A 27,437-nucleotide genomic window follows, 5' to 3' on the forward strand; every position below is an offset into this window, starting at 1 on the left:
ACATTGAGGCTGCAGATTTCTGGTTCCCGATTCTCCACAGAGATCACCCCAAAAGGTGATTTTCAAGGTCGCTGATAGTTGAACTACATCAACCTGGCTCCTGTGACCTAAATATTTTGAATCAGTCTCTGTGGAGGGGACGCTCTTGACCATAGAAGGCAGACAGTCTGGTATTCGTGGAACTTTGGAGGATATAACCTTGAGCATCCAGATCTGGGGAGCATGGAGTGGGGGGCAGGGCGTAATGGGATTCCAACATTGCCTGGGGGCAAAAAGAACTCTGGATTTTGAAATGTGAGGGAACTTATTCAGGGAGACCACTGAAACTTCATCGTTCTGGATCTGGGGGCACTAGGATTGTGGTGGTAGGTACCCTAAGAAATTATCTGGAGAGAAACAACAGGAAGGGACCTAGATCCTGAGTCAGGCAGTGCAAGAACCAGGGTGTTCTGAGAGCTGAGCCTTACATTTCAGAGGCGGCAGAAGCTGGGAATCTACACTCTGGCTCCAAGCGGTGCGGGGAGAAGGGATTCAGAGCCCCACTGCTGGTGTTTGAAGATATACCGGGTTTTCGGGTGTGTGACTTTACTTGGGGTTCCGGTATGCAGGGCTTTGTATTGGAGGTCAGAGATTCCTCCACGCTCTGTTTCTTGTCCCCCTTACTCACACCCTCCACATCCTCTCACTGGCTCTGTCTCCAAGAGCAGGGGCCCAGGAGCTCCAGGCCCTGCCCTGTCTGGCCTCAGGCCCCAGGAATGCTTCCAGGATAATCAGACCCTGCAGAACAACAGGTGCGCACTCTCCCGCCCCTTGCATAGCACTGGGGTAGGAGTAGGTGTCCAGTCCCCAGGCAGCAGGGGCAGGGCCTTGGCCAGCATCTGGGTGCCAGCAGGGCAGGGGCGGAGCCCCAGGGTGGGGCGGGGCGGGGCGGGGGGGGGGGGGAGATGAGGGATTTAAAACACTCCTTGGGGAGGCTTCCAAGCTCCCAGCTCACCACCAGCCTGCCCGTGGTCACCATGTGGTTCCTGGTTCTGTGCCTTGCCCTGTCCCTGGCGGGGACTGGTGAGACAGTGGGGATGATGTGGGAGGGGGAATGGGCCTGACTCTCATGCTCCCTCACCTCCCCACGACCTCTTCTCCTCCCACAGTCCACCCCAGACCCAGGTCCCAGGCTCTTTCCCAGGCCCTTAAAGTCCTACCCCAGCCTGTCCTCGTTGTCACAGTCCTCACTCTTGCCCTAAGTCCCTGCTCCCTCCCAGGAACCCCCAGAACTATCTCCTCTTCCTCACTCAGACCCTGCTCTGAGCCACTTGACCAAAGGGGCAGAGCCTGGGCCACCTCTGTCTCCCTCTTTGGGGGGCTCCAACTCTTCCAAGGAGTGCACCCAGTCCCGATCACCCCCTCTCACCTTCTAGTTCTCTATGGCTCTGGCACCTGAGTCTGCAAATCCTTTGGCACCCTGGTGACTTTTCCCACCCAGCTGTCAGCTCTCAACTAGGTCTTCCACTGCCTGGCATCTGCTTCCCTTGAAATCTTCCCAGGACCCCCAAATCCCACCAGACACCTATGCTTCTCCCCACACAGACTTGCTGGCCCCTGACTCCAGGTGGGGCCCCCGTCCTGGTATGAGGATTCTACAAATGTCTCTTCCTTTCCCAAGTCTTACCCCTGAACCCTGATCCAGCATCGCCCCCTCTTCTCCCTGAGGAACAACACCGGAACCCCAAACTACGGATTCCTTTCCTTGTAGAATTTCCTTCCTCCCCAGGATCCAGGCTTCCCTAAGTGAATCCCTCCAGTTTGGCGCTGGTTTTCTGGACTTCCCTCCAGGAACCCAAATACCTTCAGAGCCCAGCTGGCCTGCCCCACTCCCCCACCCGGACTCCAGCACATGACTCTCAAACCCCACATCAAGTGTGTCCTCCCTGCATTCCCACAGCTGCTTGGCCCCAATATGCCTCCATCTTCATTCCTGTCCAGACTACCCCCCCCCCGCAGAGAACCCCAGATCCTTCCACTACCCTCAGACCCTGAACCTCATCTGCATGACAATCACCCAATCCAGAAGAACTACCATCTGGCTCTGTCTCCCCCTGAGCCCCCTCCCAGTCCTGGCCCCAACCCCAGTTCCAGGGACCCACCCCTCTCACAAAGCCATTCCTGTTCAAGGCCCAAGCCCCCAAGGGATCTTCTCCCTGCCCCAATCAAAGGACCAAAGCCAGACAGACTCCTTAGCCCAGATGCTATTCTTGACCTCTCAGACCTCCTTCCCTGCATCTTCCAGAACCCCCAAAGCCCAACATGACCCTAACTAATCCCTCAGCCTGGGATTCTTGGAACCCCCAAAATCTTTCTACCCAGCTCTTGAGCCACTGTCTCGGAGCACACATTCTCTGTTTCTAGCTTCCTTTTTCCCCTCTCAGAACTCACAATTTTCTGCTCCCCAGCCCAAGACCCCAAATCTCCCCCACATTGCCCAATCCCTACACCACATGCTGCTCCAGATGCTGCCTTCTTGTCTCCTGCTTGATCCTTGTGGTTGGCTCTGTTCTCAGCATCCTCTCCCCACCCAGGACCCACCACCAACCCACAACCCCAGGGATGGCTCTAGAATTCCAGAACCTTCCCAAAATCCCTGCCCTCTCCCCAGAACCCTGTCCTGCTCCCCTGCCCCAACATCCCTCCAACCGCATGCACAGCACAGCTGCCTCTCCTAGCCCTGGCCCCCTGGGCCCCACTGCCACCCCACCTGCCCTGACCCAGCACCCCCTGCAGGTGCCGCACCCCCTGTTCAGTCCCGGATCATAGGCGGCTGGGATTGTACGAAGAATTCTCAACCGTGGCAGGCAGCTCTGTACCATTACAGCAAGTTCCAGTGTGGGGGTGTCCTGGTGCACCCAGAGTGGGTGCTCACCGCTGCCCACTGCATAAACGAGTAAGTGAGGGCAGGGCATTGCGGACGACGGGGTATCCACTCTGGCACTGTCCCTGGGTTAGCCTCAGGGGGAGGCTGGGGAACTGAGGGAAACAAAGGTGGTCCTCCTCTAGGTCCCATGGAGAGTGGCAGGGACGACCCCAGGGAAGCCCTCCCAGACAGCCTGTGTCTCTCTGTCTCTCCTTACAACTATCTTCCTGTGTCTCCCCGCCCTGTCTCTCTGTGTCTCTCAGCACCTGGTGCTGTCGGTGTCTGACTGTGACTTATCTCTATCTCCTACTCTCTCCTGTTCTGGTATCTGTGTGTGTCCCTGTGTCTGTCCTCCTCTGGGTCTCTCTGCTGCATGCCTGTCACTGTATGTCGCACTCTTCATCTCTCTGCCCCATCTCTCTCCTTGGGTCTCTGCCCCATTGCTGCTGAACACCCCCCAGGACGGGAGTGCGAGGGACCCCCAGAGAACAGGAAGGGACTATCCGGACATGTGTGTGTATGACAAGGATGCCCTCCAGGGGTACACACGGAGGGCTGTTTCTGCTGGTGCCCTGTTGGGGCTCCGAAGGAAGGAGGAGGAGAAGGGAAGGAGGAAGGTAGGCAGGGGGTGGAGGAAGGGGGAGAAGGTCCAGGGAGGGACCGGACCGACCTTGGGCTGGTGGCCAGGCCACCCGCTGCTGGGAACCAGCCCCACAGCCCCTGCTGCAGCTGAACCAGTCCCAGGCCCCCCCTCCTCCCGCGTCTCCCCCTCTGCTCTTTCTCTTCCTCACACTGCCTGTAGTCTTCACTCTCTCCCTTTGTGCTCTCTCTTTTCACCCTCCTCGTCTTCCTCTCTGGCTGACCTGTCATGTCCTTCTGTCTCACTTATGGTTTTTCCTCGTAGCTCTTTTCCTTCTCAACTGTCTCTCTCTCCCCATTTCTCCACGTGTCTGTCTGTCTTCGGGACCCTCCTCCAGCTCCCTGGTCTCTTCTCCCTATCCTGCCTCTCTATCCTCATTCCTTGGGGCCCCCTCTCTCCTCAGCAATTACCAGCTCTGGCTGGGTCGCTACAACCTGTTCGAGCATGAAGACACGGCCCAGTTTGTCCAGGTCAGAGAGAGCTTCCCTCACCCTGAATTTAACCTGAGTCTCCTGAAGAACCATACCCGCCTCCCAGAAGAGGACTACAGCCATGACATCATGCTGCTGCGCCTCGCAGAGCCCGCTCAGATTACGGATGCTGTGAGGGTCCTGGACCTGCCCACCCAGGAACCCCAAGTGGGGAGCACCTGCTATGCCTCTGGCTGGGGCAGCATCGAACCCGATAAGTGTATGCCAGGGCCAGACCCTGCAGCCTTTAGTCCAGACATTTGGCTGTCGGGAGGAGGGGGCTGGGGTCTGGACTCTGGACCTGAGGGAGGACGGGCTGAGGAGTCACCTGGGGTCTGGCCACCGCCCTTTTTCTCTCTGGTCTGTAGTCATATACCCAGATGATCTCCAGTGTGTGGACCTCGAACTCCTGTCCAATGATATATGTGCCAATGCCCACTCCCAGAAGGTTACAGAGTTCATGCTGTGTGCTGGACACCTGGAGGGCGGCAAGGATACCTGTGTGGTGAGCCAGCCTGTCCTCCTCCCCCACCCCCAGGCATCATGGAATTGGGGGAGGGGACTTAGGGCCAGACTGCCTACTGCAGTCTCCATTGCTTCCCAACACCAGCTCCCCCAAGGGAGCCTCTGGGCCCTCCCCCTGCCCCTTTTCCTCCCATACCCTCATCCTGATATCACACCAATCTCCCTCCACATCAGAGTCCATCCCTTCCTCCTTCACTTATTTACTGTCTAGTCAGAGAAAGCTGTTTGGGAGAGGTGACATCAGAGATGAGCCCTGAAGGTCAGAGGGTCAGGTGGATGGATCCCCCTCCTCTTCCTAACTGACTTGTCTGATGGGACTATTCTCCTGGACCCCGTGCTGTGTGCAAAAACTGGACCCTGAAGTCCCATCCCCATTGGCCAAGCCTCGAACCCGGAGGCTGTCCTCTCTGGTGGAATCCCACCTGCCCTCTGGAGAGAACTGTGTCCTTTCTGGGAGCTGGGGAGTCACACTCTGCCTCTGTGAGCCAGCTGTTAGAGCTGGTGCTGTTAGAGCTGGTGCTTAGGCTGACCTTTCCTTTCCTCCCCCCCTTGTTTTGCAGGGTGACTCAGGGGGCCCACTGATCTGCGATGGTGTGCTTCAAGGAATTACATCCTGGGGCCACGTCCCATGTGGCAGTCCCAATATGCCTGCGGTCTACACCAAAGTGATTTCACACCTGGAGTGGATCAAGGAGACCATGACAGCCAACCCCTGAATGCAACCATCATGTACCTACCCCCAGTAAAATCAAATACGCATCAAATCGAATACGCATCAACTTCACATCACGTTTGGTATCATCTGGCCTTCCAGACTCTGGGTGCCTGGAAGCCAGGAACCCATCCCACCTGTGTACAGCCGCTCCAGCCCTATCAGTCCCTAGGCAGGAGGCGAGCAGGAAGGAGCAGACGCGGGCATAGACAAACCTGCAGAGAGGCTCCGACCCCAAAGGGCAAGGCAGGGACTCGAGACCAATTGGCACACCAGTTCACACACACTGGGCCCAACCCTGCGCTGGGGCAGTGATGCAAGGAAGGGTCAGACTTAGAGGTTGTGAGGTGCCCACGTTTTACTGTGGTGGAGAAGTCAGGGAGGGCGAGGGGGGAGGAAATCTTATCCCAGGCCACGCCTTTCTGGGGGAGAGGCCGGTTCTCAAGCGGGGCGTAGCTACATTAAATGCTGGAACGCACGCATAGTGTCCCACCGGGGGTGTGACTGGATCTCCTGGGGCAGGACTCGCCCTCAGAAAGCGAGGAAGGCACCTTCGGGGCGTGGCCTGAGAGGGCTAGGTTAGGCACCCAAGGAATGGCCCTAGCTAGGTCCGGACACCGGGCAGGCTGAGTGCCGAAACCCCACGGGAGGGGGCGGTGTCACACTGCAGGGGTGGGGGCAGCTCAGGCTTCAGTGGGCGGGAACAGAGCTGCAAAGGGTAGGCCCCAGCTCGAGGGGTGGGCTTTCCTCGGAAGGCAAGGCAGGTTCTTTGGGAGTGGGGCGTCGAAGGGAGGTCTCATCTCGGCACGTGGCCACGATGAGGGGGCGGGCCCGCTATCCTGACTGAGGTCACCGGCAGCATCCTGAGAAGCTCGGGTGCGCCTGCTTAGAGAGTCGCGGAGGTGACTGCGTGGGGCTGCTGCACCGTGTGCTTGCGGTCCGCGGTGGACGGCTGTTCGGACTCGCGTCTCTGGCTCTTCTGCTGCGAGGCCCACCGACGATAGCTCACCCGCCGCTCCTTGAAGGCCGTCCCTTGGCTCCACATGCCCAAGTGGTTGAAGTAGTTCAGAGCTCCTGGGGGCCAGGGGCTAGTGGGCGTGGAACTCCGAGCACCGCCCTAGGCCCCGCCTCTTCTCACAAGGCCGCCTCCCTTCGGGTCCGCCCCTCTCCTGGTCCCTTGCCCTGCCTCGAGTTCTCCCCGGCTCCGCCCCCTGCCCCCCGAAGCACCCCCTCTTCCTCCCGAGTCCCCGCCCTCACCGACCCACAGCATCAAGGCACCAGCGCCCCAGCACAGATAGGTGGTCACCAGGTAGGACACCTGTGGCCTCGGCTTCAGTGTCTCGCAGTTGACTACAAAGAGCGTCATACTGAGAATAATCAGGAACCCTGCACTGGAGTGGAGCCAGAGATGGACACAAGAATGGACAGGGATCCCAGGACCCCCCAAAAGAGAACAGAGACAGAGACAGTTTCTCCCCTCCCACCCTGCGTGACATGCAATGCGCACACACACTCAAATGACAGACATAAAGACGCCCGGACAGAAGTGGAAAGCACGGGATGGGAAACAGGAAGGAGAGAGACCTACCCCTACACTCACCTCGACTGAGAAAGTAGAATTGAGATCCATGCAGAAAGAGTGGGGCAGAGACCCCAAGAGACATTCAAACACAGAGACCCAGCACATAGCAGGACAGAACCTTAAGATAGCTCTCCCCAAAGCCAAAAAGAGAGTCCTGAGTAGAGACAATGGTGGGGGGGGGGGGCAGGCACCCCTTCCCCCAGGCCCACACTTACCAATGCTGAAACTGAGAGAACTGAAGACAAGATCAATCTTACTAAGGCGTTTGAAGCCTGGCCGGAAGGAGAGCCCCATGGCCAGGAGGAGGAAGAGACACAGGGTCAGGGCCAGCATCATGAATCCCATGCTCATATGGATAAGAACTAGGAGAGAAGGAAATGCTCCACAGTCATCCACACACAGTCTCCAAAGTCACCCTCCAATCTCATCCCACTGACATCCCCATGAGCGGTCAAACAGATACCCCAAAAGTTTGGCTACAGATATCCTCAACTTCACCCCCACTCCTGTTACCTAAGTCCCTTCCTAGAAACCCCAAAATCACTCTCGCTCTCACAAAGTCACCCCAGGTACCTGTAAAGCCAAAATGATCCCCAATTGTACCCTCAAAGTTGTCCCAGATCACCCCCACCAACCCCAAAGTCAATCCCAGAACCCCCATAATCAACTCCACCCATACTTCTAAGGCAACCCCACAGATGACCCGAGTCACCCCCACTCATATCCTCAAAGTCACCCCACAGAATCATCTCAATCATCTCTAGAGTCACCCTGACAGAAATTTTCAAAGCCATCCCACTCAAACTCCCAAAGATATCCCACAGAAACTCACAATAATATCCTCTATATCATACCAGACACCCCCAACGGCACCCTCAAAATTACTCGACACTTTAGTTACCCCCAGTCTCTAAAGTCACCCTACTTCTGCTAAAAAAAAAGTCTCTCCATTTCACATCTCAAGGTCCCCTAGGCATCCCATTTACACTCCCAGAATGTCCCCCAATATCAGTCCCATTCACATCCCACAGCTCCCTACAGACTTTCTCCAAATTACCCACCTTGATCCCCAGAGCACACACATATGTACACCCAAGAAAAACTTCCAGATAACCGAAAACCACATAATCACTCTGTTTAAGTTACTATGTATCCAATACACGATTAAGAACAAGAATTTTGTCCCCTTCTGAGAATTACGTCTCTTTTTCGCCCTTCCCTACATTGCCTACTTTCTGAACAGTGCGAGCCTGCTTCAGCCAAATAAGCTAAGACTCCATCTGCTTTGTTTCTGGCAAACTGTGTATCTTTCACACATAACCAGAAACCTACCCAGATTGTAAAAGCTTAGTCATATATACAGAATAGCAAGATTCCTGTGGGGTTCAATCACAGAATCCCGGTAGAGAGCTGCTCATGACATATCCTTGCCTTCTGGGGCCACAAAAAGAGTCATATGACTCTGGCTGTGCCAATTTCAGTGCCCCACAACCCAGGCCACGGTGACTGGCCCAAAGATGGGTACATGAGCAAAGCCAACCAGTCAGGCTCTGCCCTGGGACTTTTTCTAACTGAAGCGGCTAAGGGCTTTTTTCCCCTAGTCTATAGGATTGTGAGCCTGTGCCTGAGCCCTGGACCCAGTTTGAAGCGGGCAGCAGATCTGATAGATTAAAACTAAGAAAGGAACACAGACAAGAGTAGAGGAGAAAGAGTTGAGATGACATTCAAGTCATCCCAGAGACTAACCCATCTTGTGGTTTGGTCAGAAGTAGACATTTGTGGCATAAGCCTTAATGCCCATCCCCACTCACACCTCATCAGTGCATTGCATTGCTCTGGCCACTATATTGGGTTTGGGGTACTCGTGGGACCCGATCATACAAGACTTCTGCCAGAACCTTTTGTGTTCTTTTTCCTGCCTGACCTGAGGCCCACATTGTTAGCAGTTCTGCCAGTTGTTTGTCTGTCTGCTCTCAGATCCATTCCCCACCCTCGCCTGTTCTGTATTGCAAGGACTACATTTCTGAGCCTCCTTTGCTCACTAGCTTAGCAGTATGCTTGGCTAATGGGCAGCACCAGTAGAAGACTGGCTCTGGAAGAAGAGGACAAGCCAGGGCCTTTATTTCCCTCTCACTAATGCCACCACCACCACCACCACCACCTCAGCTGGTGTCTTTAGCAGTAGCCACATTTTTTTTTCTGTGACTCTAGCCACCTCTAAGCAAATCCTACATGAGTCTATGCCTTCCAGATGGCTCCAGCTTCCGGGCTCTGCTAATACCACCACCTCCCTTTCTTCTGTCTCTATCTTTATTACCCTCTGAAGCGTCTAGAATGATTTATTTTCTTAACTAGATCCTGACTTACCACTATATGGAATGAAGCCAATTCCAGTAGCCAAGAAATATACAGATAATAATGACCCTGAGATCATGACCCAAGCTCAAGGCAGATGGTTAACCAACTGAGCACCCAGGCGCCCCATCCTCTACGTGTTTTAACTTGCTTACTCTTCAAACAATGCATGATCTGGGATCACTACCACTGCCATTTTAGAAACAAGGAAACTGAGGTACAAAGAGGTCAAAGATTATGCCCAAGATCACCCAGCCAACAAATGGTTGAGCCAGGACCCACACCCAGGCATTCTGGTTCCATGTTCTGTTGCAGTACTCAGAAGCACCAGTAACACACAGAGATCTACAGGGAAGCAAAATGTTTCTGAAGGAGCTGGAAATCCTCTTTTGGGTTTTTTTTTTAATCATCTTGTTAAAAAAACACTGTTTGAAAAAAATGAGGGAGAGGGACACCTGGTGGCATAGTCAGAAGAATGACTGGCTCCTGGTTTCAGCTCAGGTCAGAATCTCCAGGTCCTGAGATCAAGCCCCATCTCAGGCAACAAGCTCAGCACAAAGTCAGCTTGGGACTCTCTCTCCCTCTTCCTCTGCCCTACCTCCCTTCACTTGTGTGCTCCCTCTCTCTCTCTCAAATAAATAAATAAATAAATAAATAAATAAATAAATAAATATTTTTTAAAAGTTAGGAAAAGTGGGTGCCCAGGTGGCTTAGTCAGTGAAGATCTGCCTTCGGCTCAGGTCATGATTCCAAGATTCTGGGATCCAGTCTTGCATTGGGCTCCTTGCTCGGTCAGGAGTCTGCTTTGCCCTCTACCCCTCCACCCTGCTCCTGCACTCTTTCTCTTTCAAATAAATAAAATCTTAAAAAAAAAAAAAAAGGAGAGGAAAGAATGATGGCATCTTTAGCCATCTAACCATGAGGCAGATTGGTTTTTGGCCAATTGTAATGTTCTTCCCATGCCCCAGGACAGTCCTACTTCCCTGTTTCCTCAAAAGCCACATATAAGGCCAGGAAACTCCTTCACAAGGAACTTCAGAGAATCTCCAGAGACCCTCCTCAGAATTCCAAACATTTCCACCAAGAGCATCCAAAGAGCATCCCCTAGAGATTTTCCCCCTCTAATCTCCTGAGACACCCCCTCCTTTGAGTACTACCCCGTAGCCTGTCCAGGCTCCTACTGACCGGTCACTTGGCCCAGGTTGGCGCACTTATGCCTCCCGCAGTCTATCCAGATGCCCAGGTAGCCAGTGTAAGATCCCTGCAAGTAGGCCAGACGTCCATCCACCACGCTGAGCCCCAACAAGGTTGCAAGGATGCTGAAGACCAGAGACCAGCCCCGCAGGATGAACTTGGGGTCCTCCTCCCAGGAATAGGCCACACTGGCTGGGAAAGAAGAGAGTTCTGGGGACCAGGTTCCACCTATGACCCGCTGCTGTATGCTAGTCTCCATTTCTAACCACAGCCACATCTCTGGCCCACCCACACCTCACCTTTTACTCCATTCTCAATCCTTCCTCCCACAGCCATCTCCTCACCCCCACTCACACCCCAGTTCCAACCTCAGCCCCATCTCTGATTCCAAACCCACCCTCACTCTCATCTCTAACACCCAACTCAGCCCCCTGCACAATCCCATTTGAAGTCCAAACCTAGTTGTTTTGTCTTCAGCTCCCCATCTTCCACTACCTGTCCCCAAAACCCCAGCTCCATCTCTACTCTCCAGCTCACCCCCTTATCTAGAGCCCTGTCACAAACCCCAGTCCAGGACACACACTGCTACAACATCCAAAGTGTGTTTGTGAGTCTGAGACTCATGGTGTCGACAGAATGAATGCAGGTAGTGCACTCTGCATTCACCAAGCCCCAATCTTCCCAACTGACAGGGACCCCTGCTCCCCATCCCTTGCTCACTTACCCCCAGTCACATTAGACTTCACAGGGTCTCTCTCACACCCAGAGCTTTCCCACCTCAGCACCTCCACATGTGGTTCAGGCTGCTCCTTCTGCCTGGAGCACTCTTCTCCCACCCATACCCAGTCCACCCTAACCACTCTACATCTCAGCTCCCACAGCACTCCTTCCATGTCTCCTTCCCAGAGCTCCCCCAGCCCAGTCCAACCTCAATTCATGGGCAAGCTCACCCACCAAATGCTCCCACTGTGCCAGATGCAACTCTCTCCTACATTGGCATCCCACAGACTTGTGCTTCCCTCCTTATTTCACTAGTTTCTTCACTACCAGTCTTCCCCCATGGACTTCTGTGATAGCTGGGAACAAATATCTTCTGTCTCCCACTGCACGCTCATCAGCTGGTATGGAGCTATGCTATTTGTCAGTTAAAAAGGTCAGGATCAGGAGCGCCCTGGTGGCTCAGTCAATTGGGCATCTGCTCAGCTCGGGTCATGATCTCTGGGTCCTGGGATTGAGCCCCATGTCAGGGCTCCCTGATCAATGGGGCATCTGCCTCTCCCTCTCCCTCTGCTCCTCCCCCTGCTCATGTTCTGTTTCTCTCCCTTATGAATCAATAAAAAATCTTTAAAAAAAATAAAAGATAGCAAAATAAATAAATAAATAAATAAATAAATAAATAAATAAATAAATAAAATAAAAAGATAAAAAGGTAATGAGTGAACACAAGAATAATGTACTGGTGGGTGCATTCATAGTATCTAATTTTCTTTTTTGGTTTTTCTTAAAGATTTTTTTATTTATTCATGAGAGATACATAGAGAGAGGCAGAGACATAAGGCAGAGGGAGAAGAAGAAGTCTAATGCAGGACTTGATCCCAGGATCCCAGGTTCAAATCCTGAGTCGATGCAGATGCTCAACTACTGAGCCACCCAGGTGCCTCTCCATGGTATTTAGTTATAGTAATTCCTTCCCATATTTCTGTGGCATCTCTCACTGTGGATTTCAGAGATGTTGGGTATGTGGGTGTAGGACTTGAGAAGGAATTTGGGGAATGGAGAAAGTGGAGAGTCAAAATCAGTGTCTATGAAGTGTAAAAAATTCAGTAGGTTTTTAATACAATGGGTTCTATGTGCTTTTACTGTTATTGATGGACTCCATCCTTATGACACCCCTCTGAAGTATCATTACCTCCTTGGACAAATGAGGAAACTAAGGCATAGAACTGTTGGTTACTCATGTAATAATCAAAGACATCAAAGTTGGTGAATTTTTCTTTTTTCTTTTCTTTTCCTTTCTTTTCTTCCCCCATCTCCTCCCACCCCGTCCCCACCCCCTACCCCCAAAAGGCTACCACAAATGCCCAAAGGAAGGATGGGGGGAAACAGAAATTTGAATAATCTCCACCCCTGGCTGGGAAGTCTGAGTGCCTGTATTCCCACCAACCTCTTCAGACCCCTTCTCAGGCTGTGGCTGGTCCGCCTACCCCTCCCAAGCCCAGACTGCAGGTCACTGAGGGTAGGGAACAGGTCCAACGTCCCTGGGCCCCCAAGGCTTCAGGAAAAAGGTGAAGAAAGACAGAAATAGAGGAGAAAGAGAGACATTGAACTCAAAAAGGGAATAAAAGGCAGAAATTGATTCAGGGAAGGCCCTGGGGTGTGGGAGGAGGGGCAAGTCGGAGGAGGGCCTTACAAATTCAGATCTCAAGCCTTCCAGAAACTCTAAGAACTGACGTCAGAGATGCCATCAGAGATGCCGGTGTCCCAGCGCACGCTCAGCCCTGCCCAGCCCTGCCCCTACTCTGGCCTCTGCCTGGTCACTCCCTCCCACCCCCAGCCCAATCCTGACATCTCTCAGACCCAGCCATGACCGCTTCTTGGCCCAATCCTGACCCTGCCCATACCCCACATGGAAGCCACCCTAACCCAGTCCAGCCCCCATGTCACTCACACAGGGTAGAGTATGAATCCATGGCCAATGTCCTAACTTCCTGGAATCTCTCCAACTGTCATGGAACCTCCCCCTGCCCCCAGCTATAGGTCAGACTGAAGCCCTGAAGTCTAACCCTGGACCGCAGGAGAGACCAGAAAGCACAGAAGAAGGGTCAGAGAGATCCAAACCACAAAGAGCAGAGCTTGAAGCTGGGAAAGAGACCAAGAGACTTCCACATGGCCATGAAGGTGCCTGGAAGGAGGAGCTAAAGCAGTTGGCAGTTTGTTTAGTGTGTCTGGGGACTGGCCTTTCCCTGTATCTCCACATGTCCCAGAGACCCCAACCTGACCACAAGAGCACCCAGCCAAATGTCCTTCCAGCAGCTCCCACAAATACCCAAGAGGAGACCCAAGGCTTTCAGTCCATTCGCCACAGTCGCCGGGTCAGCATCCAGGAACCCCTGCCCATTATCCATAATCGCCGGGTCAGCATCCAAGAACCTCTGCCCACTATCCACAATCGCCGGGTCAGCATCCAGGAACCCCTGCCCATTATCCATAATCGCCGGGTCAGCATCCAAGAACCTCTGCCCACTATCCACAATCGCCGGGTCAGCATCCAAGAGTCTCTGATAGTCACCAGTCACTGGGCCAGTACCCATGACACACCATCTGTTATCAACAGCCGCCAAGTCAGTATTGAGAATGCACCAGCCACTATTAGTGGTCACCAGGCCAGTATCCAAGGCGCACCGTCAGTTACCTACAGTCGCCGTTTCAATACCCGAGATGTTCCACCCATTTTCCAAACTCCCTACATCAACACCCAAAACTCTCCGTCAATCACTCACACCCCATTGTCCAATATGGAATCGGTTATCTACAATAGCAGTCGAGCCAGTAGCAACGACAGCTGGCCAACAAGCTGGAGTCCCCACCTAAGCATTCAAGGCCTCACATTGCCAAACCAGGCCAGAGTCAATGTCCCCCCTTCAATTACTCACAGCCCCACGGTCAGTGTCAAAAGCGTTGATTCAGTCATCTGGACCTCCCAGGAGATTTTCAAAGACTCTGTGAACAGCTCCCAATTCTATCAAAATCCTCTAGACAATATCCAGAGCACACAGACAAGCATATCCACTGAGATGGATTCTGGCGGGTGAGAGGCAGAGGTCTAGGCAGTGGGCCAGGTCCTGGGCTAGAATTTGGGGAGGGCAGCACTCAAAGGTCAAGGATCAGAACCAAGGCCAGTATGCTGGAGACTGAAGGTTGGACCCAGTTGTGGCCGGAAGCTGAATCTGAAAGTTGGCCCTGGGGAGGGCTTGGCAAAAAGGCTGGATCTGTGATTGACTCAACCTGGAAACAGAATGTGGGGGTGGCAGGGTCTGGAAACTAGATCTGGAGGCAAGGGAGCTTCAAGGCTGAATGTGGGTGAGCAGGTTCTAGAGGCAGGACTTGGGGGATACAGGGCATGGAGGACGGACTTAGAGAAAAGAAAGTCTGAAGGCTAGACTGGATGGGACAGGGTCTGGCAGCTGGACCTGGGGTGGCTAGGGTGGGTGGCTGGGCTTGGTGCTGACACTGGTGGTGGGTGATCTGCTACAGGTTTCAGAACAAGGGTAGACGCAGGCATTCACAGCTGCCCCTGGCCTGGAAGCTGCTGCATGGAGCCAAGAAGATCAGCCGCCAGATGAGCCTGGCACTGACCCTGGCTGGCATGGTGATCATCAGTCTCATCTCTCTGGGCCAGCCCTGGATGCATTTCCAGGTGCCACTCACACCTCCTGGGCACCCTGATGGCTCCCTGACCATCCACATCAACACCATCTTCTTTATGCAGTGCCCTGACATCTACTGCATACAGGAGTACGACCAGAATGCTTGTAAGGCCTGTTCTATACTCACCATCCCCGGGATTCATCTTTCCTTTTCATCCCAGGGACCCTTCTCTGCCTTCCCTGGGATGGTCCTCACTGCCCCCGATTAGTCTTCCCTTCGCTTGATAGTTCTCACTACCCCTGGATAGTTATCCCTTCCCCCAGATGGTCCTCACTGCCCCAAGACCATCTTCATTGCCCTGTGCTCATCTTCAACTCCATAACACCCAACCTCATAGTCCTCAGAACCCTAAGATCTTACACATTATCCTGAGGCTCTTTCACCTCTGGAAATCTGCCCTCATCACACAGAGCTGGTTCCTCAATGCTCACCCCACCTCTCACTGCCCAAGAACCCATTCTCATTGACCCAGAGGTGAGCCCTCAATGCTAAAGGCATCTGCCTCAATATCCCTTCTCTAGAGCCCAATTCCAATTTTCTTAAAATGGGGATGAAGAGTTTGTAAGGGAGAGGGTTCATGAATATTCCCAACCTCTTTGGGGACACATGCTCAGAGCCCAAGGGCCTCTCTTAGTGTTCCTGGTCTTCTTCCTTCCCCAGACTTGTTGGACTTCGCCTGGGCCTTTCTCATCCTTGCCAGCATCGCTAGCTTCTTCCTCTGCATCATACTTATAAATATCATCTTCTTCACCAGCTCCAACTTGCGCATGCTGGACTTCTCCAACGTCATCATCAGCATCCTGGCAGGCATGGCTCTGAGATTTTTCCCTAGTGCCCATCATGATACCCAATCCCCTCCACACCACATTCTATATTCCAATCCCTTCCCCATCCTCACTTTAATTCCCTATCTCAATCCATGTCCCTCCAAATCTCCAATCCATCCCAATAAAAAATGTGAACTTCCAATACAACCCCATCTCCAGCCCCAATACCAGCTTCCACTTCGCCTCCCATCTCTATCACCAACAAATCTCAAACTCATCCATTTCCCCTTTTGGAATGTCCATCCCCATCCCAAACTGCTCTCCAACTCTATGTATTTTTCAATCCTCAAACCATCCCTATTGCCTTCCCTAACCCCTCCAAATCTCAATCTCCAACTCAACCCCATACCTAACCACCCTCGACACTTGTTCCAAACTCAACCCAACCCAATCACCTGTGAACCTCACCTTCAAACTCAACCACAACCCATCCCCAACTCCATCCTCCATCCTTCTACTTCTACCCACCTTTGTCCAAAACCCATTTCCAGTTCCAACTGCATCCCAAATCCTGTCTCCCCACCATCACCAGCTCTGTGATTTGGTTCAAGCTACTTAATCTTTCTGAGCCACAGTTTTCTCATCTGTAGGATGGGGATAAAATTTCCTACTACATGGAGGTGTAGAGAGGATTGAATTAGAAAATGTTGGCACTTGATAGTAGCTATCTAATTTTGCCCGAGTCCTTACCATGACCATCCTCCCACCTGACCCAAATTACTCAAATTTGAGACTCTTGATTAGAACAGGCTAGTTGAAGAAGAGAAGGAGGAGGAGGAGGAGGAGGAGGAGGAGAATGACAAGAACAGAAGAACAAGAGGAAGAAGAGGAGGAGGAGTCTAGTTTCGCATTTGCCTGACAAATCTCACTTTTTAGAAAAGGAGGTGGAGCAGCACTTTAATTTAGAAATGAAGGATATTATGTTCCTGCCATTTATAGTATTGACCACAACTTTTATTTGTATCAAGAAAACATTCTTGGAGAGTGATAGCAAAGCCAAGAATAGGAAACACTCAACTTCCTGCTTCCTTGTGTGCAAATAGTATTTATCCAATTTGTCTGGTAGCTCTTTCCAATTGTTGAAATATAAGGTACAAAGGGTAGAAAACACCTGGGTTTTATGTCATCTAATATGACATTTTTTTACAAAAAGAAACAACCATCTCTGATCATTCCTTTTAATTAAATGAAGAACATCTCCTATGTTATTTTTCAATAACATAACGAAAAAAATCACCCAGAGTTTCACTACCCAAAATTTTAAAAGTTGAAATACCCAAAATGAGTGGGTTTCTTGTCCACTTCTTCAGAAGCCCAAAATTAAGGACCTGATACAATGGCAATAATCAGTCTCAATTCTTGTGGGCTTACAGTGTGTGCCAGGAAATGTGCCAATCTCAACAACTTCTCATGATAGCCCAAGGAGATGAGCCCTATGGTCATGCCCACTTTACCAGTGAGGGAAATGAGGCTCAGAAAGATGGAGTGGTTGCCCTAAGGCAAGAAGGAAAGGCAGGACAAGAGCTTTGGTCTGTTGGCCCCAAAGCCTATGGTTTTAGACACCAACATGGCCGGGTGAAAGGCAGACTTGTGCTTCCAATGTGCTCTACCATGACATTGTCAGGAGCCTGTTTTCCTGCATGTGCACAGAGGTACAGGGAGGCAAAAGACAGTGGGAGAATACTAAGCAAGAGCCAGGCAGCCACACAACTATGGGCATCGATCTGCACACACCTGATGCCCCACTTCCTAACACCTGTACTCATGCAGGGACCAGCATGGTATTGGGGATCCTGTTCTACCTGATGCAGGCCCATGAATTTCTACAGGAAGGCATGACCTACAGGCTGGGGCGCAGCTTCTACCTGGCATGGATCAGCGTCTTTCTCTTCCTGATGACTGGTCTGGGTTGGGATGGGGTTGGGTTTGGGCATGGGTTTTCAGGGATACAGACAGGGATTGAGTGGGATAGAATTTGGGATGGGTGGGTGGGTTGTGGACATGGCTAGATCAGATAGGATGGAGGTAGGAGACAGGATTAGGGAGATGAGGGTGGGGATGGGTGGGCATGGGACCAGAAGTGGGAATGCGGTTGGGTTTGGGTTTGGAAATGGATTGGGGACAGGGGTAAGGGTATGATTGAGCTTGGGAGGGAATGGCGATCAGAGGCAGGCTGTGAGTTATACTTCTCACCCCCTCTGCTCTCTTCCTTTTCCAGGTTTCTTTTCCTATCTGAACTACATGAATTTCTGGTCCATCCTGGCGCTCCAGGCCATCTGGACTTAGGACACCTCTTCAGGCCTGCTCCCATAGCTTCCTGCCAAGCACATGACAACCCTACTCTCTAGTCCTCCGCCCCAACTGAGAATCTCGCCTTTTTCAGTGTCCTCCAGATCCTCCCACTCAGATTAATAATCAGTATGTTTAAATAATCTATATTTTTTGCCCAGAATGTTCTCTTAGCTCAGTACCTTGTAAGTGTTCTGGGGCAATACCATCGCTCCCTGGGCCCATTCCTTGGGCCCTCTGGCGTTGAGGGACAGGTGAGAGAGGGAGCTCAGGAGAAAGACATTGCAGGATACATGGCCAACAAACAGACCGATCTGATGGTGCCTGGCATAAAACACAGGTGGTGCCAAACAACATTTGTTGAATAGCTGATTCTCTCCAGGCCTTTAGGGCTTCATCTTTTAATTTCATGACCCGCAATAATGTGCCCCCTCTTTTTTTTCTAAAGATTTTATTTATTTTTTCATGAAAGACACACAGAGAGAGGCAGAGACATAGGCAGAGGAAGACGCAGGACCCAATCCCAGGACCCCAGGATCGTGACCTGAGCTGAAGGCAGACGCTCAACCACTAAGCCACCCAGGTGTCCCTAATATGCCCCTTCTGAGGCAAATTCTCCCGGCGCCCACACTTTACCTCCTGTCTTGACCGGCAGCCCCTGTCACCACCTCCTTTTGTCCCCTAACACACCCACACCAGCACAGAGCTATTCTTTTTAAAAATTATCTATTTATCCATCTACCTATTTTTTTAAGATTTTATTTATTCATGAGAGACACACAGAGAGAGGCAGAGACATAGGCAGAGGGAGAAGCAGGCTCCCTGTGGGGAGCCCATTGCAGGACTCGATCCCAGGACCCCGGAATCATGACCTGAGCTGAAGGCAGACACTTAACCACTGAGCCACCCAAGTGTCCCCCCATCTACCTATGTAGCATATTTTTGCTATCAGAGTCATTTGTTGGGCAGCCCCGGTGGCGCAGCGGTTTAGTGCCGCCTGCAGCCTGGGGTGTGATCCTGGAGACCCGGGATTGAGTCCCACATCGGGCTTCCTGCATGGGGCCTGCTTCTCCCTCTGCCTGTGTCTCTGCCTCTCTCTCGCTCTCTCTGAATGAATAAATAAAATCTTTAAAAAAAAAAAAAGTCATTTGTTGAGCAGAACAAGGTCGAAACTCAAGTACAAGTTTATCTCACTCCCTGGGTCCCTCTCAGGGTCTCGATTTGGGGGGTCTCCTCTACCTCCATCTCAGTGGTTAGGCTGTAAGGCTCTGTAATAAGGCTCTGCCACTTATTAGCGCTGTGACCTGTGTCCAGGTGTTGAACCATCCGGTCTGTTTCCTCAACTGTAAAAATGGGGATGATGACAGTACCTCAACCTAGGTGGAGTTTAACATAACACCTAGTCCATCATATGTGCTCTTTGCTAAAGAACAAAGCGTTGCTAAAATAATCCTTCTGCTTCTCTCCCACAAAAGGCTCTCAAATTTGTTCATCTTTAAATGAAAATTGAGCTGCAAGTATGTGGCAGACACTGGATCTACAGCAAGGATCAACCTAGACACAAATCCTTGTTTTTACAGCTTGACATTTTGCCAGAGAGGCAAAAATATATGCCCACAAACAAATAGATATGTTAAGGATAAGTGCTATGAGGAAAAATAAAGGAGGGGAAGAGAGGCGGGTCTGGGACGGGGTGGGAGCTGCCTGCCAAGGTGACATCTGAGCAGACACATAACTGAAGAGAGGAGAGCCATGGGGATAGACTGGAGGAAAGGATTCTTGGCAGAGGGAACAGCAAGTGCAAAGGTCCTGAGGTACAAATGTCCTTCCTTGGCACGTTCCAAGAAGACTAGGGAAGCCAATGTGCTAGTGCAGCCAAAGCAAGGGAGAGGGGGACAGGGGTATAGGAGGAACAGGGGCCAGGTCACTCTGGGCCTTGTGGGGCACAGTGAGGGCTTCGCTTCACTCTGAGTGAGGGAAAAACCAGTGAGGGGAAAGGTATCCTTTTCTTACCAGAAGAGTATAGGTTACTTCCTTTAACTTCATACCATGAGCTTCATGGGAGGCATCTCCTCACTGGAAGTAAGAAAACAATCCAAATGACAAGGGAGACCAGGTAAACAACGTGTGTCCCACTCACAGAAGGGAATGCTTTGTCACTGTTTAAGCAATGAGTGCACTGCATGCACTGATGGGGGGGGGGATTATTTATGGGACAAAATGGAGTGGGAGGAGTGCATCTACCCATAACACGTGTATGTGGGTGTATAGCCATAAAGTAAAAAGTCTACACATCGACAGTGGCGATCTGATGGATGGGTTTGAAGTATTTTATTTATTCATGAGACACACACAGAGAGAGGCCGAGACACAGGCAGAGGGAGAAGCAGGCTCCATGCAGGGAGACTGATGTGGGACTCAAACCAGATCCCAGGATCAGGCTTTCAGCCAGAGGCTGAAGCTCAACCGCTGAGCCACTCAGGCGTCCCAAACCAAAGTATTTTTAAACTGACATGATCGTAAGCATTTTTTTTTTCAAAGATAAAAAATGAAACATCCCAGATGCTTGGGTGGCTCAGTGGTTGGGCGTCCGCCTGTGACTCAGGGCTTGAGTCCTGGGATCAAGTCCCGCATCAGGCTCCTCGAAGGCAGCCGGCCTCCCCCTTTGCCTATGAGCTGGGATTTGAATAAATAAATAATATCTAAATAAAATCTAAAAAGAAAGAATAAATAAATAAAATCTTAAAAATATTCTCATGAATAAATAAAATCTTAAAAAAAAATAAAGAGAGCTCCAAGTCTACCAAGAATCCAAGCCCCAGGTTCTAGATCATTTAAACTACTGGGAGGGGAGGCGGGTTGCGGGAGCAGGGGGGCCGGCCCTCACTCAGCCCGGGAATCCTGGCCCCCAGCCCCCTCCTCCCTCCCCTAGATCCAGGAGCGCAGCCTTCCCGCTCCCGCGTCCAGGCACCGATCCCTGCTCGCCCAGCGCAGGACCAGCCTCTCATTCTCCACCACGCGTGCGCGGCCCCGGAACGCCCCCTGTCAATCTCCGCGCTGGCCGCGCCCCCACCCCGCGCCGGGTCTCCGTGGGGGTCAGCCCCGCCCCTCGCACCCGCCTCCGCGCGGCTGCCGCGCTGGCAATTCCAGTTGCCTCTGGGTCTGGCCCCGTCCTCGTGCGGGGTCCTGCCCCTTTCCAGCCCGCCATGGCTGCTGTCCTCGCATTGCCTGATGCCCGTGCCAGGACAACGGGGCCCGATATCCCACTCCTCCTTTTGTCCGCCTCCAGGGACAACATCGGACGGTCCGCTCGGGAAGATTTTAGCGAAAACAACCGTGATTCGCTTCCCCAAGTGCCAAAGGGGGGGTCCCGGCCCCGGCGCGCGTGCTGGACGCCTCGGGGCGGAGCCCGGGCGAGCGCGTGTGGCGGGCCTTGCGAGCGGCGCGCACTATAAAGCGGGACTCGAGGCCACCCGCGCACGCTTTGGAGCGAGTGAGGGGCTGGTGAGCTGTGTTTGGCCTCTTGGCCCCTTTCCGTCTGTGCGGGTGGGCGTTGGGGTCTGGGCCGCCCTCATCCGGAGGCGCCCCGGGGCTGCGGCGGGGCGGCCACGCCAGGGCGGGGACGGAGCCAGGGCCCCTGGGAGACCCCGGCGCGCCCTCAGAGGCAAGCCGGGCCCTGTGCAGAGCGGGCGGTGGCGGCCCGAGGGGAGGCCTCCTGCCGCCGGAGCGCGCCAGGGCCTCCGGGGCCACAGCGCCTTTGCACCGCAGCCGGGCTGCGCCATCTCTGCTTCCCACGTCGCAGGGCTCCGCCATCTTGGCCTTTTTTCTTGGGGGGCGGAATGGGGGAGGGGCGGAGGGCGCGTGTGACCCTTGAGTTCTGCTCTCTGAGGTTTTCCACGCCTATGCTGGCTACATGTGTTTTCCTCGGGCAGTCGCTGTTTTTGCCGATTCCACGTGGCTGACGTTCTGTACAACCTAGAACAAAGGTGTTGGAGGGGGGAGAGGCGGGATCTCGGGGTTTCGAAGGAGTAAGGGGGAGCGGAGCCTCGAAATGAATTACCGGGTTGTTTCTGAGAACCACGTGGGTGTGGCCTTAGGAGAAAGCAAGTGGGGCATTTGCCCTCTGGAGTCAGGATGACACGGTCCCTCCGAATACCAGAGTTGGTGTTCGCTCCCCGCATCAGTTCTGTGAAACGTTACTTCTGGGCTAGTTGGCCCTGGGGTCTCGGACGCCCGTCCCCTGAGTGCCGAGAAGGCCCAGCCCCCGGGCAGCTGGCTCGTGTTCTGTCTCCCAACCACCACCCACCAAAAATTCTGTCTAGCGGAGCCTGCTGTCCCTTCAGGCAGCCACCTGGAATACCGCGGGCTTCACCCTAACTATTGGCATGTCGCGAGGGAAGGATTTTTCTCCATCCCTGGCGCGCCTTCTCGCAGTTGTCCGATGTATTCCTCTTTCGTGTTTTATCATTAAAATCCTCAAGCGTAGCCAGGAACTAGCCAGCAGTTTCGCACTTGTAACATTTTGCCTTGTTTGCGCTTTTTTTTTTCCTTAAGATTATATTTATGTATTCATGAGACACGGGCAGAGGGGGAACCAGGCTCCCACTGGGGATCCCAGGACGCCGGGGTCACGCCCTGAGCCTAAGGCAGACGCACAACCGCTCAGCTACCCAGGTGTCCCATGTTTGCTTTCTTTGCGCTTTGTGTGTGTGTTTTGAAAGCACGTTTTGAATCTCACCCAATATCGTTAATACTTTATCTCCAAAATGATGCTGTCTCCTGTGTGCTTTGTGTTTATAGAGCCGGAGTCCTCTCCAAAATGTCTTCCTCTGCTGATTTGTTCCACAGTGGTTGCAGTAAAGGGTCCCTGGTTGTTGTATGTGCTGCTTATATCCTAGGGGTTTTTTTTCCCCTAGAATAGCTCCTTCCTTTTTATCTCCCAATAGGTTCTTCCAAGGGATGTGCATTTTAGCCACTTTCACTGTTTCGAGTGACTAGCAAGGGTAGCTGAATGGTGAAAATCTGTAAAGCTGGGCAGGGGGTGATAGACACTGGGTTTTCTCCATGTAGTGGGTTTGGACAGTCCCCTATGGACCTGTGACCCTGGGGAGGTGGTGTATCCTGTGTGTCTCCATGGGGAGAGTTGGGGGTTTTCATACCTTCCTAATAGATTTTGTGTTTCCCAGTCTTTGAGTGCAGTTAGTTTGGCCTCCATTCCTGAAGATGATTGGCCTTGAGACTGGTTGTAGTGGGGACCGGGCCTCCCATGATGTTCAGCACTGGGCTCCTATCACCCCTGAGGATGCAGTGCCTCCCAGGACCTTTGACACCTGGGGATCTGAGAGGCCCTGGTTTTGAGGTCTCTGGACCCCTCCCTGCCACAGACTGTTTCTTCCTCCATCCTCACCAAGTACTTCCTGTGTTACAGGTGTATCTTCAAGCTGAGGGACCACCCACTACCACTCCCATCTTGGTGAGAACCCTTGCTTCCACTCCCTAGCCCCACCCCACCCCCACCCCCCAGTCTAAAAAACTTTGATTTGGGATGATTTCACATCAGATTTCTCTGGGACCTAATTTATGTGCCAACATTTGTGCTGGGGATTTACATGCAAATCCCAGTTCATTTATAGCAGTGGAAATCTAGCCAGAATGGGCCTGGGTCCAAATCCCAGCTCTGCTGTTCATGGGCTTAGAGAGCTAGTCAAGCGGTGGCTCTCCTGAGCCTCAGTTTCTATATCTGTAGAGCAGTTTCTATATCTATATATGTTAGGAGCGTATGGGCCTGAATCCTCCGCACGGTTGGGAGAGGGGCAGTGATGTTTCCTGCTTTCAAAGGTAGGGTCGAATTGGAGAATACAAGGATTGTGGAAAGAAAATAAACGTGTGTTTATGTTTCAAGAAAAAGGACTAATCCGAAATCTAGTTTTCAGAGTCAGCAGAAGAAAAGAAACAAGCTGGCAGCATTTATCACTGTTGATAACAGGGTTTTGTAGATTGTATCTTGAAGCAGAGCTTGTCTCAAGAATCCTGTGTGCAAAAAAAAAAAAGAATCCTGTGTGCATAAACTGATACAGTTGTTAAAGTAATCCTTCATTTACACAAAACCATTGTGTAAACCATTCTCCATTTATCTGGAGAATGTTTCTCAAGTGTTTCAAAGAACTAAATCATAAAATGGGTGTAAAGACCTATTATCTAAAAAGAAACAGGCTGTTCCTAGGGTGTCAGGAACAGAAAGAACATTGGCTGTGGTGATAATAGGACTGGGAGTGTATTCTCTGGGGTCCTTGGAGGTTTCAACTCTTGCTGACAGGCACTTTAAGGAGGAAAAGCTCCTTTCTGTGATGGGTGAGCTCAGACGGCAGATCAGGAGTACCATTCTGAGGGCCTGAGGTGTCCCCTGTAGAGCTCTGAACGGTCGCTGCTGCTGAGAAGGAAGATCCGGGACAGTGGGGTAGGAAGCTGCCATTTGTATGGCGGGGATGATGAGGGGAGGAAACAAGAACAGAACTGGAGGCTTTGGAAGATGCACAAGGAGAACAGGCTTGAGGTGAGAGCAGAACAGATGTGGGAGTGTGTTCAGTAGGGTGCTTCTTGGAGCTGAGCAGAGGAGGGAGGACCCCTTTCACCTCACTGGTGTGCCAGGCAAATTTCTTCCCTTTTTCCAGGAGGAGAAACAGCCCCGGAGTTGGGGGCTGTGGGGTCAGGTGCTGAAGGCAGTAGCTGCAGATCATACAAGTGGCACCCAGGAATGAGCCACAGTGAGGGGTGGTCAAGAAGAGAGGAGGTGGTGGAGGGGTATGGCATCAAAAGGCATGTGACACCCCAATGGCCAGGTATTGGTCATTTGTCCTACCTGGATGAGCTCTTGCTTTCGTTCCCCTTAGGACTGGAGACAGGTGGCTTTGGGACCTGAGTGAGGAGGAGAACAAGAGCATCGGGGCCCCTGTGATGTCCAGCACTGGGCTCTGACCTCCCCTGAGGACACAGTGCCCCCCAGGGACCTTTGACACCCAGGGGTTCTGAGGGGCCCCACTCTGGGGAGGGAGGAGTGGAGGTCCATGGTTGCCACTCCCCAATGACCTGCTCTTCCCCCTCTCTGACCCGTTCCTGTCTGCAGGTGGTTCCCCCAGGAGTCCCAGGCCCCCACCGTTCCTGTCCTTGGTAAGAACAAGAGAGGCTTTGCTCTCAATACCATAATAATAATAAATTTATCATAAAATCTGTAGGTCATGGTACTATAAAAGCAAATGCTGAGCATTTACTCAGAGCTGGGCCTAGTGCCAAGCACTAAATTGACCTAACTTCTCACAGTATCCCTAGGAAGCGGGGGTGGCAAGAAGAGTTGGTTACTGCAGAGGTCGCAGTAACGCTCACTGTCACAGCTTCTGAAGGGGCTGTGCTTGGGACCCCCATGATGTCCAGCACTGGGCTCTGACCTCCCCTGAGGACACAGTGCCCCCCAGGACCTTTGACACCTGGGGATCTGAGGGGCCCCACTCTGGAGGGGGGGAGCTCTAGGGGGGGTGGCTGTTTTCCCACCTGATGACTTCTGTCTTTCCCTGAAGCTCCTGTGGCCACACCCCTCCGGGCTTCCTACAGTTCCCTGCAGGGGACAGCTGTGATCATGGCCGAGAGAGCCCTGGCGCCTACCCAGATAGGGCGGGGGGACCGTTACTACACATACACCGAGCTCCTGGCCATCTCGCGGCGCTTCAAGCAGAACCCCAATGAGCTCATGATCACCTGGATCCTGCGGGTGTATGACCAGGGAGGCCCAGCCCTGTCCCTGAATTCTGGAGAGCTAGCCCTGCTGGGTGACCTGACCAGCGATGCCATCTTCAACTACCGCTGTAAGACCCTGCGGGGTGGCTGCAAGACGCTGCTCACCTGGCTGCTGCTGGCCTGGCGCCAGCGCTGGGAATCCTTCCTACACTTCGAGGCCACCGAGCTGCCCTTCCGCCCCTGGACCACCATGGAGGAGGGCATCCAGCTGGTGAGGGAGCTGGGCATGCTTGACTGGATCTACCGTGAGTCACCATCACCTCCTGCAGCAGATCAGGGGCCCAGGCCTGCGCCCAAGGATGTGCCCTTCACACAGGGCCTCCAGCGGCGCCTGCTGACAGCCGCACCCTCTGAGCTGCGGCTCTCACTGGTCAGCCTGCTGGTCAAGGGCATGACGGTGCTGGAGGCAGTGATGGAGATCCAGACCATCGCCGATGTGGGCCTGCTCTGGCGCCAGAGCCAGCCAGGCCGAGCCAAGCTCATGTTGGGGCCCAACCCGACACGCAAAGATCTCATGGGCTGGCTGCTGAGCCATGGCGTGCCCAAGGAGAGGGTGGACAAGCAGCCCACCAAGGTCCTCCTGGAGCTGTACATTAAAGAGGCCAAGCGCAGCCGCAGCCACCCTGCCTACATGCTGGGGGAGGAGCAGCCCCCACCACCCCCCTACTCAGACCAGGCCTGTGGGGAGGAACCACCTGTGCCCGTGCGTCATGACTAGGGCTCCCAGGCCTGGTCTTCCAGATGGTTCAATTCCAGGGGAGACACAGTCTGAGCCAGTGCCTCCCAAGCACCCGCAGCATGGACTGAGGACTGGCCCATCTGCCTGTTCTCCAGCTTCCCTGGGGCAAACTGCCCCATTACTGTATTTGAGGTTCCCAGAAGAAAGGAATGTTCCTTGCCTCCTGGCTACCCTACAGGTGTCTCCAGCCAGAGCATTGGAGGCCAGCAAGCTAGCTGGTGGCCCTGGTGCCTTATTTCCCCAGGGCACAACCTGCTCACCTGCTCTGTTGAGGTCTGGTACATTTCAATTTCAGCCTGATTAATTGGCACACAGGGTGGGCACCCAGCCCTCTGCCACACGGGCCCCCAAAGCACTACAGGCCAAGTGGGGAGACCCCACAGCCCATGACATGAAAGCACCTTGAAATTTGCACCCTTTTTCTTAAGGTATTTTTAAATGCAGTGTTTTTATCTAATAATTTAAGCATATGCAACACTTTGGTTTTAACGGATGCTTTGTTCTCTTGGAATGGTGTTTCTCTTAAGACTTTTCCGATTCCTTTCCCTTTTAAAGTGGACTTTTGCTGTTTGCCCACCTGGAGAGGGGGCAGCCAGCCCCATCTGATTTCTCTAAGTGGATGTGTCACCTCTGACCAGCCAGTGTCTGTCACAACTGGGTTAAAAGTGTCAGCACCAAGAATCAGGTTCATGACAGATGGCCACCATGGCAGGCCATGCTAGGCACATTGCACTAATTAAAAAGCGTGAGCATTGCTGTGTGTGGACTGTGGTGTCTGACTGGGTTTGTCGTCCTGGTGTGAAGCTGAATCCAGAGCCCTCCAGGGTGAAGGTAAGGATCATGCACAGCGGCCTCAGGGAAACTACCATCTCTGCCTGGGCCATTCCAGCATGCTGAGAAGGCTGGGCTCCTACTTGGGCCGCTCACAACTAGAACTTTTGGGTCTGAATGATGCCCCTCCACCCAGAAGTGCGTGGAGGCGT

The 27,437-nt window shown here is 52.8% G+C and overlaps 4 protein-coding genes and 3 non-coding genes across 16 annotated transcripts; 6 read left to right on the forward strand and 1 right to left on the reverse strand.

The window, feature by feature from the left end:
- The first annotated feature begins 932 nt into the window (after nt 1-932).
- KLK1 (kallikrein 1) lies at nt 933-5,309 on the forward strand. Its single transcript, XM_072769878.1, has 5 exons — nt 933-1,062; nt 2,776-2,935; nt 3,949-4,235; nt 4,384-4,520; nt 5,101-5,309. Exons 1-5 carry the CDS (start codon nt 945-947, stop codon nt 5,254-5,256), a joined length of 858 nt encoding a protein of 285 aa, XP_072625979.1. The 5' UTR covers nt 933-944; the 3' UTR covers nt 5,257-5,309.
- Nucleotides 5,310-5,592: 283 nt separating this feature from the next.
- LOC140601241 (uncharacterized) lies at nt 5,593-13,147 on the reverse strand. 3 transcript variants are annotated; one of them, XM_072769965.1, is made up of 5 exons: nt 13,052-13,147; nt 10,375-10,575; nt 7,050-7,196; nt 6,510-6,602; nt 5,593-6,326 (listed from the first exon to the last, which is right to left on the reverse strand). In XM_072769965.1, the coding sequence occupies exons 1-5, from the start codon at nt 13,071-13,073 to the stop codon at nt 6,139-6,141; spliced, it is 651 nt and encodes a 216-aa protein (XP_072626066.1). In that variant the 5' UTR covers nt 13,074-13,147; the 3' UTR covers nt 5,593-6,138. The 3 variants fall into 3 exon arrangements, with proteins under 3 accessions (XP_072626066.1, XP_072626057.1, XP_072626068.1); XM_072769956.1 differs by having other exon boundaries at nt 6,510-6,638; XM_072769967.1 differs by lacking the exon at nt 6,510-6,602.
- Nucleotides 13,107-18,070, forward strand: LOC140601211 (uncharacterized). The gene is made up of 5 exons (XM_072769857.1): nt 13,107-14,191; nt 14,638-14,915; nt 15,472-15,618; nt 17,409-17,540; nt 17,857-18,070. The coding sequence occupies exons 1-5, from the start codon at nt 13,359-13,361 to the stop codon at nt 17,922-17,924; spliced, it is 1,458 nt and encodes a 485-aa protein (XP_072625958.1). The 5' UTR covers nt 13,107-13,358; the 3' UTR covers nt 17,925-18,070.
- Nucleotides 18,071-21,064: 2,994 nt separating this feature from the next.
- On the forward strand, nt 21,065-27,208 carry LOC140601271 (Friend virus susceptibility protein 1-like). 8 transcript variants are annotated; one of them, XM_072769988.1, is made up of 6 exons: nt 21,065-21,431; nt 22,482-22,601; nt 22,728-22,803; nt 23,356-23,400; nt 25,051-25,094; nt 25,499-27,208. In XM_072769988.1, exons 2-6 carry the CDS (start codon nt 22,499-22,501, stop codon nt 26,431-26,433), a joined length of 1,203 nt encoding a protein of 400 aa, XP_072626089.1. In that variant the 5' UTR covers nt 21,065-21,431; nt 22,482-22,498; the 3' UTR covers nt 26,434-27,208. The 8 variants fall into 8 exon arrangements, with proteins under 8 accessions (XP_072626089.1, XP_072626106.1, XP_072626123.1 ...); XM_072769994.1 differs by lacking the exon at nt 22,728-22,803 and adding an exon at nt 24,244-24,480 and having other exon boundaries at nt 21,413-21,431; XM_072770005.1 differs by lacking the exons at nt 22,482-22,601; nt 22,728-22,803 and adding an exon at nt 24,337-24,480 and having other exon boundaries at nt 21,066-21,431.
- LOC140609023 (small nucleolar RNA SNORD88) lies at nt 23,185-23,276 on the forward strand. Its single transcript, XR_012011036.1, has one exon. It is a non-coding gene; the product is annotated as a small nucleolar RNA SNORD88 (small nucleolar RNA).
- Nucleotides 24,871-24,963, forward strand: LOC140609016 (small nucleolar RNA SNORD88). The gene has a single exon (XR_012011027.1). It is a non-coding gene; the product is annotated as a small nucleolar RNA SNORD88 (small nucleolar RNA).
- On the forward strand, nt 25,337-25,427 carry LOC140609013 (small nucleolar RNA SNORD88). The gene has a single exon (XR_012011020.1). It is a non-coding gene; the product is annotated as a small nucleolar RNA SNORD88 (small nucleolar RNA).
- Nucleotides 27,209-27,437: the final 229 nt, after the last annotated feature.

The sequence above is a fragment of the Canis lupus genome, chromosome 1 (assembly GCF_048164855.1).
Source record: "Canis lupus baileyi chromosome 1, mCanLup2.hap1, whole genome shotgun sequence".
Classification (NCBI taxonomy): domain Eukaryota; kingdom Metazoa; phylum Chordata; class Mammalia; order Carnivora; family Canidae; genus Canis; species Canis lupus.

Coding starts and splice junctions, on each gene's coding strand:
- KLK1 (XM_072769878.1), top strand. CDS start 945: ATGAGGGATTTAAAACACTCCTTGGGGAGGCTTCCAAGCTCCCAGCTC. Junction 2,936..3,948: donor GCTGCCCACTGCATAAACGA/GTAAGTGAGGGC, acceptor CTCTCTCCTCAG/CAATTACCAGCTCTGGCTGG. Junction 4,236..4,383: donor CAGCATCGAACCCGATAAGT/GTATGCCAGGGC, acceptor TCTGGTCTGTAG/TCATATACCCAGATGATCTC.
- LOC140601241 (XM_072769956.1), bottom strand. CDS start 13,073: ATGGATTCATACTCTACCCTGT. Junction 10,576..13,051: donor GGATTCATACTCTACCCTGT/GTGAGTGACATG, acceptor CTTCTTTCCCAG/CCAGTGTGGCCTATTCCTGG. Junction 7,197..10,374: donor CAACCTGGGCCAAGTGACCG/GTCAGTAGGAGC, acceptor CTTCTCTCCTAG/TTCTTATCCATATGAGCATG.
- LOC140601211 (XM_072769857.1), top strand. CDS start 13,359: ATGTCCCAGAGACCCCAACCTGACCACAAGAGCACCCAGCCAAATGTC. Junction 14,916..15,471: donor GGAGTACGACCAGAATGCTT/GTAAGGCCTGTT, acceptor TTCCTTCCCCAG/ACTTGTTGGACTTCGCCTGG. Junction 15,619..17,408: donor CATCATCAGCATCCTGGCAG/GCATGGCTCTGA, acceptor GTACTCATGCAG/GGACCAGCATGGTATTGGGG.
- LOC140601271 (XM_072769988.1), top strand. CDS start 22,499: ATGAGACACGGGCAGAGGGGGAACCAGGCTCCCACTGGGGATCCCAGG. Junction 22,602..22,727: donor ACAACCGCTCAGCTACCCAG/GTGTCCCATGTT, acceptor TTGTGTTTATAG/AGCCGGAGTCCTCTCCAAAA. Junction 22,804..23,355: donor GTAAAGGGTCCCTGGTTGTT/GTATGTGCTGCT, acceptor CCTGTGTTACAG/GTGTATCTTCAAGCTGAGGG.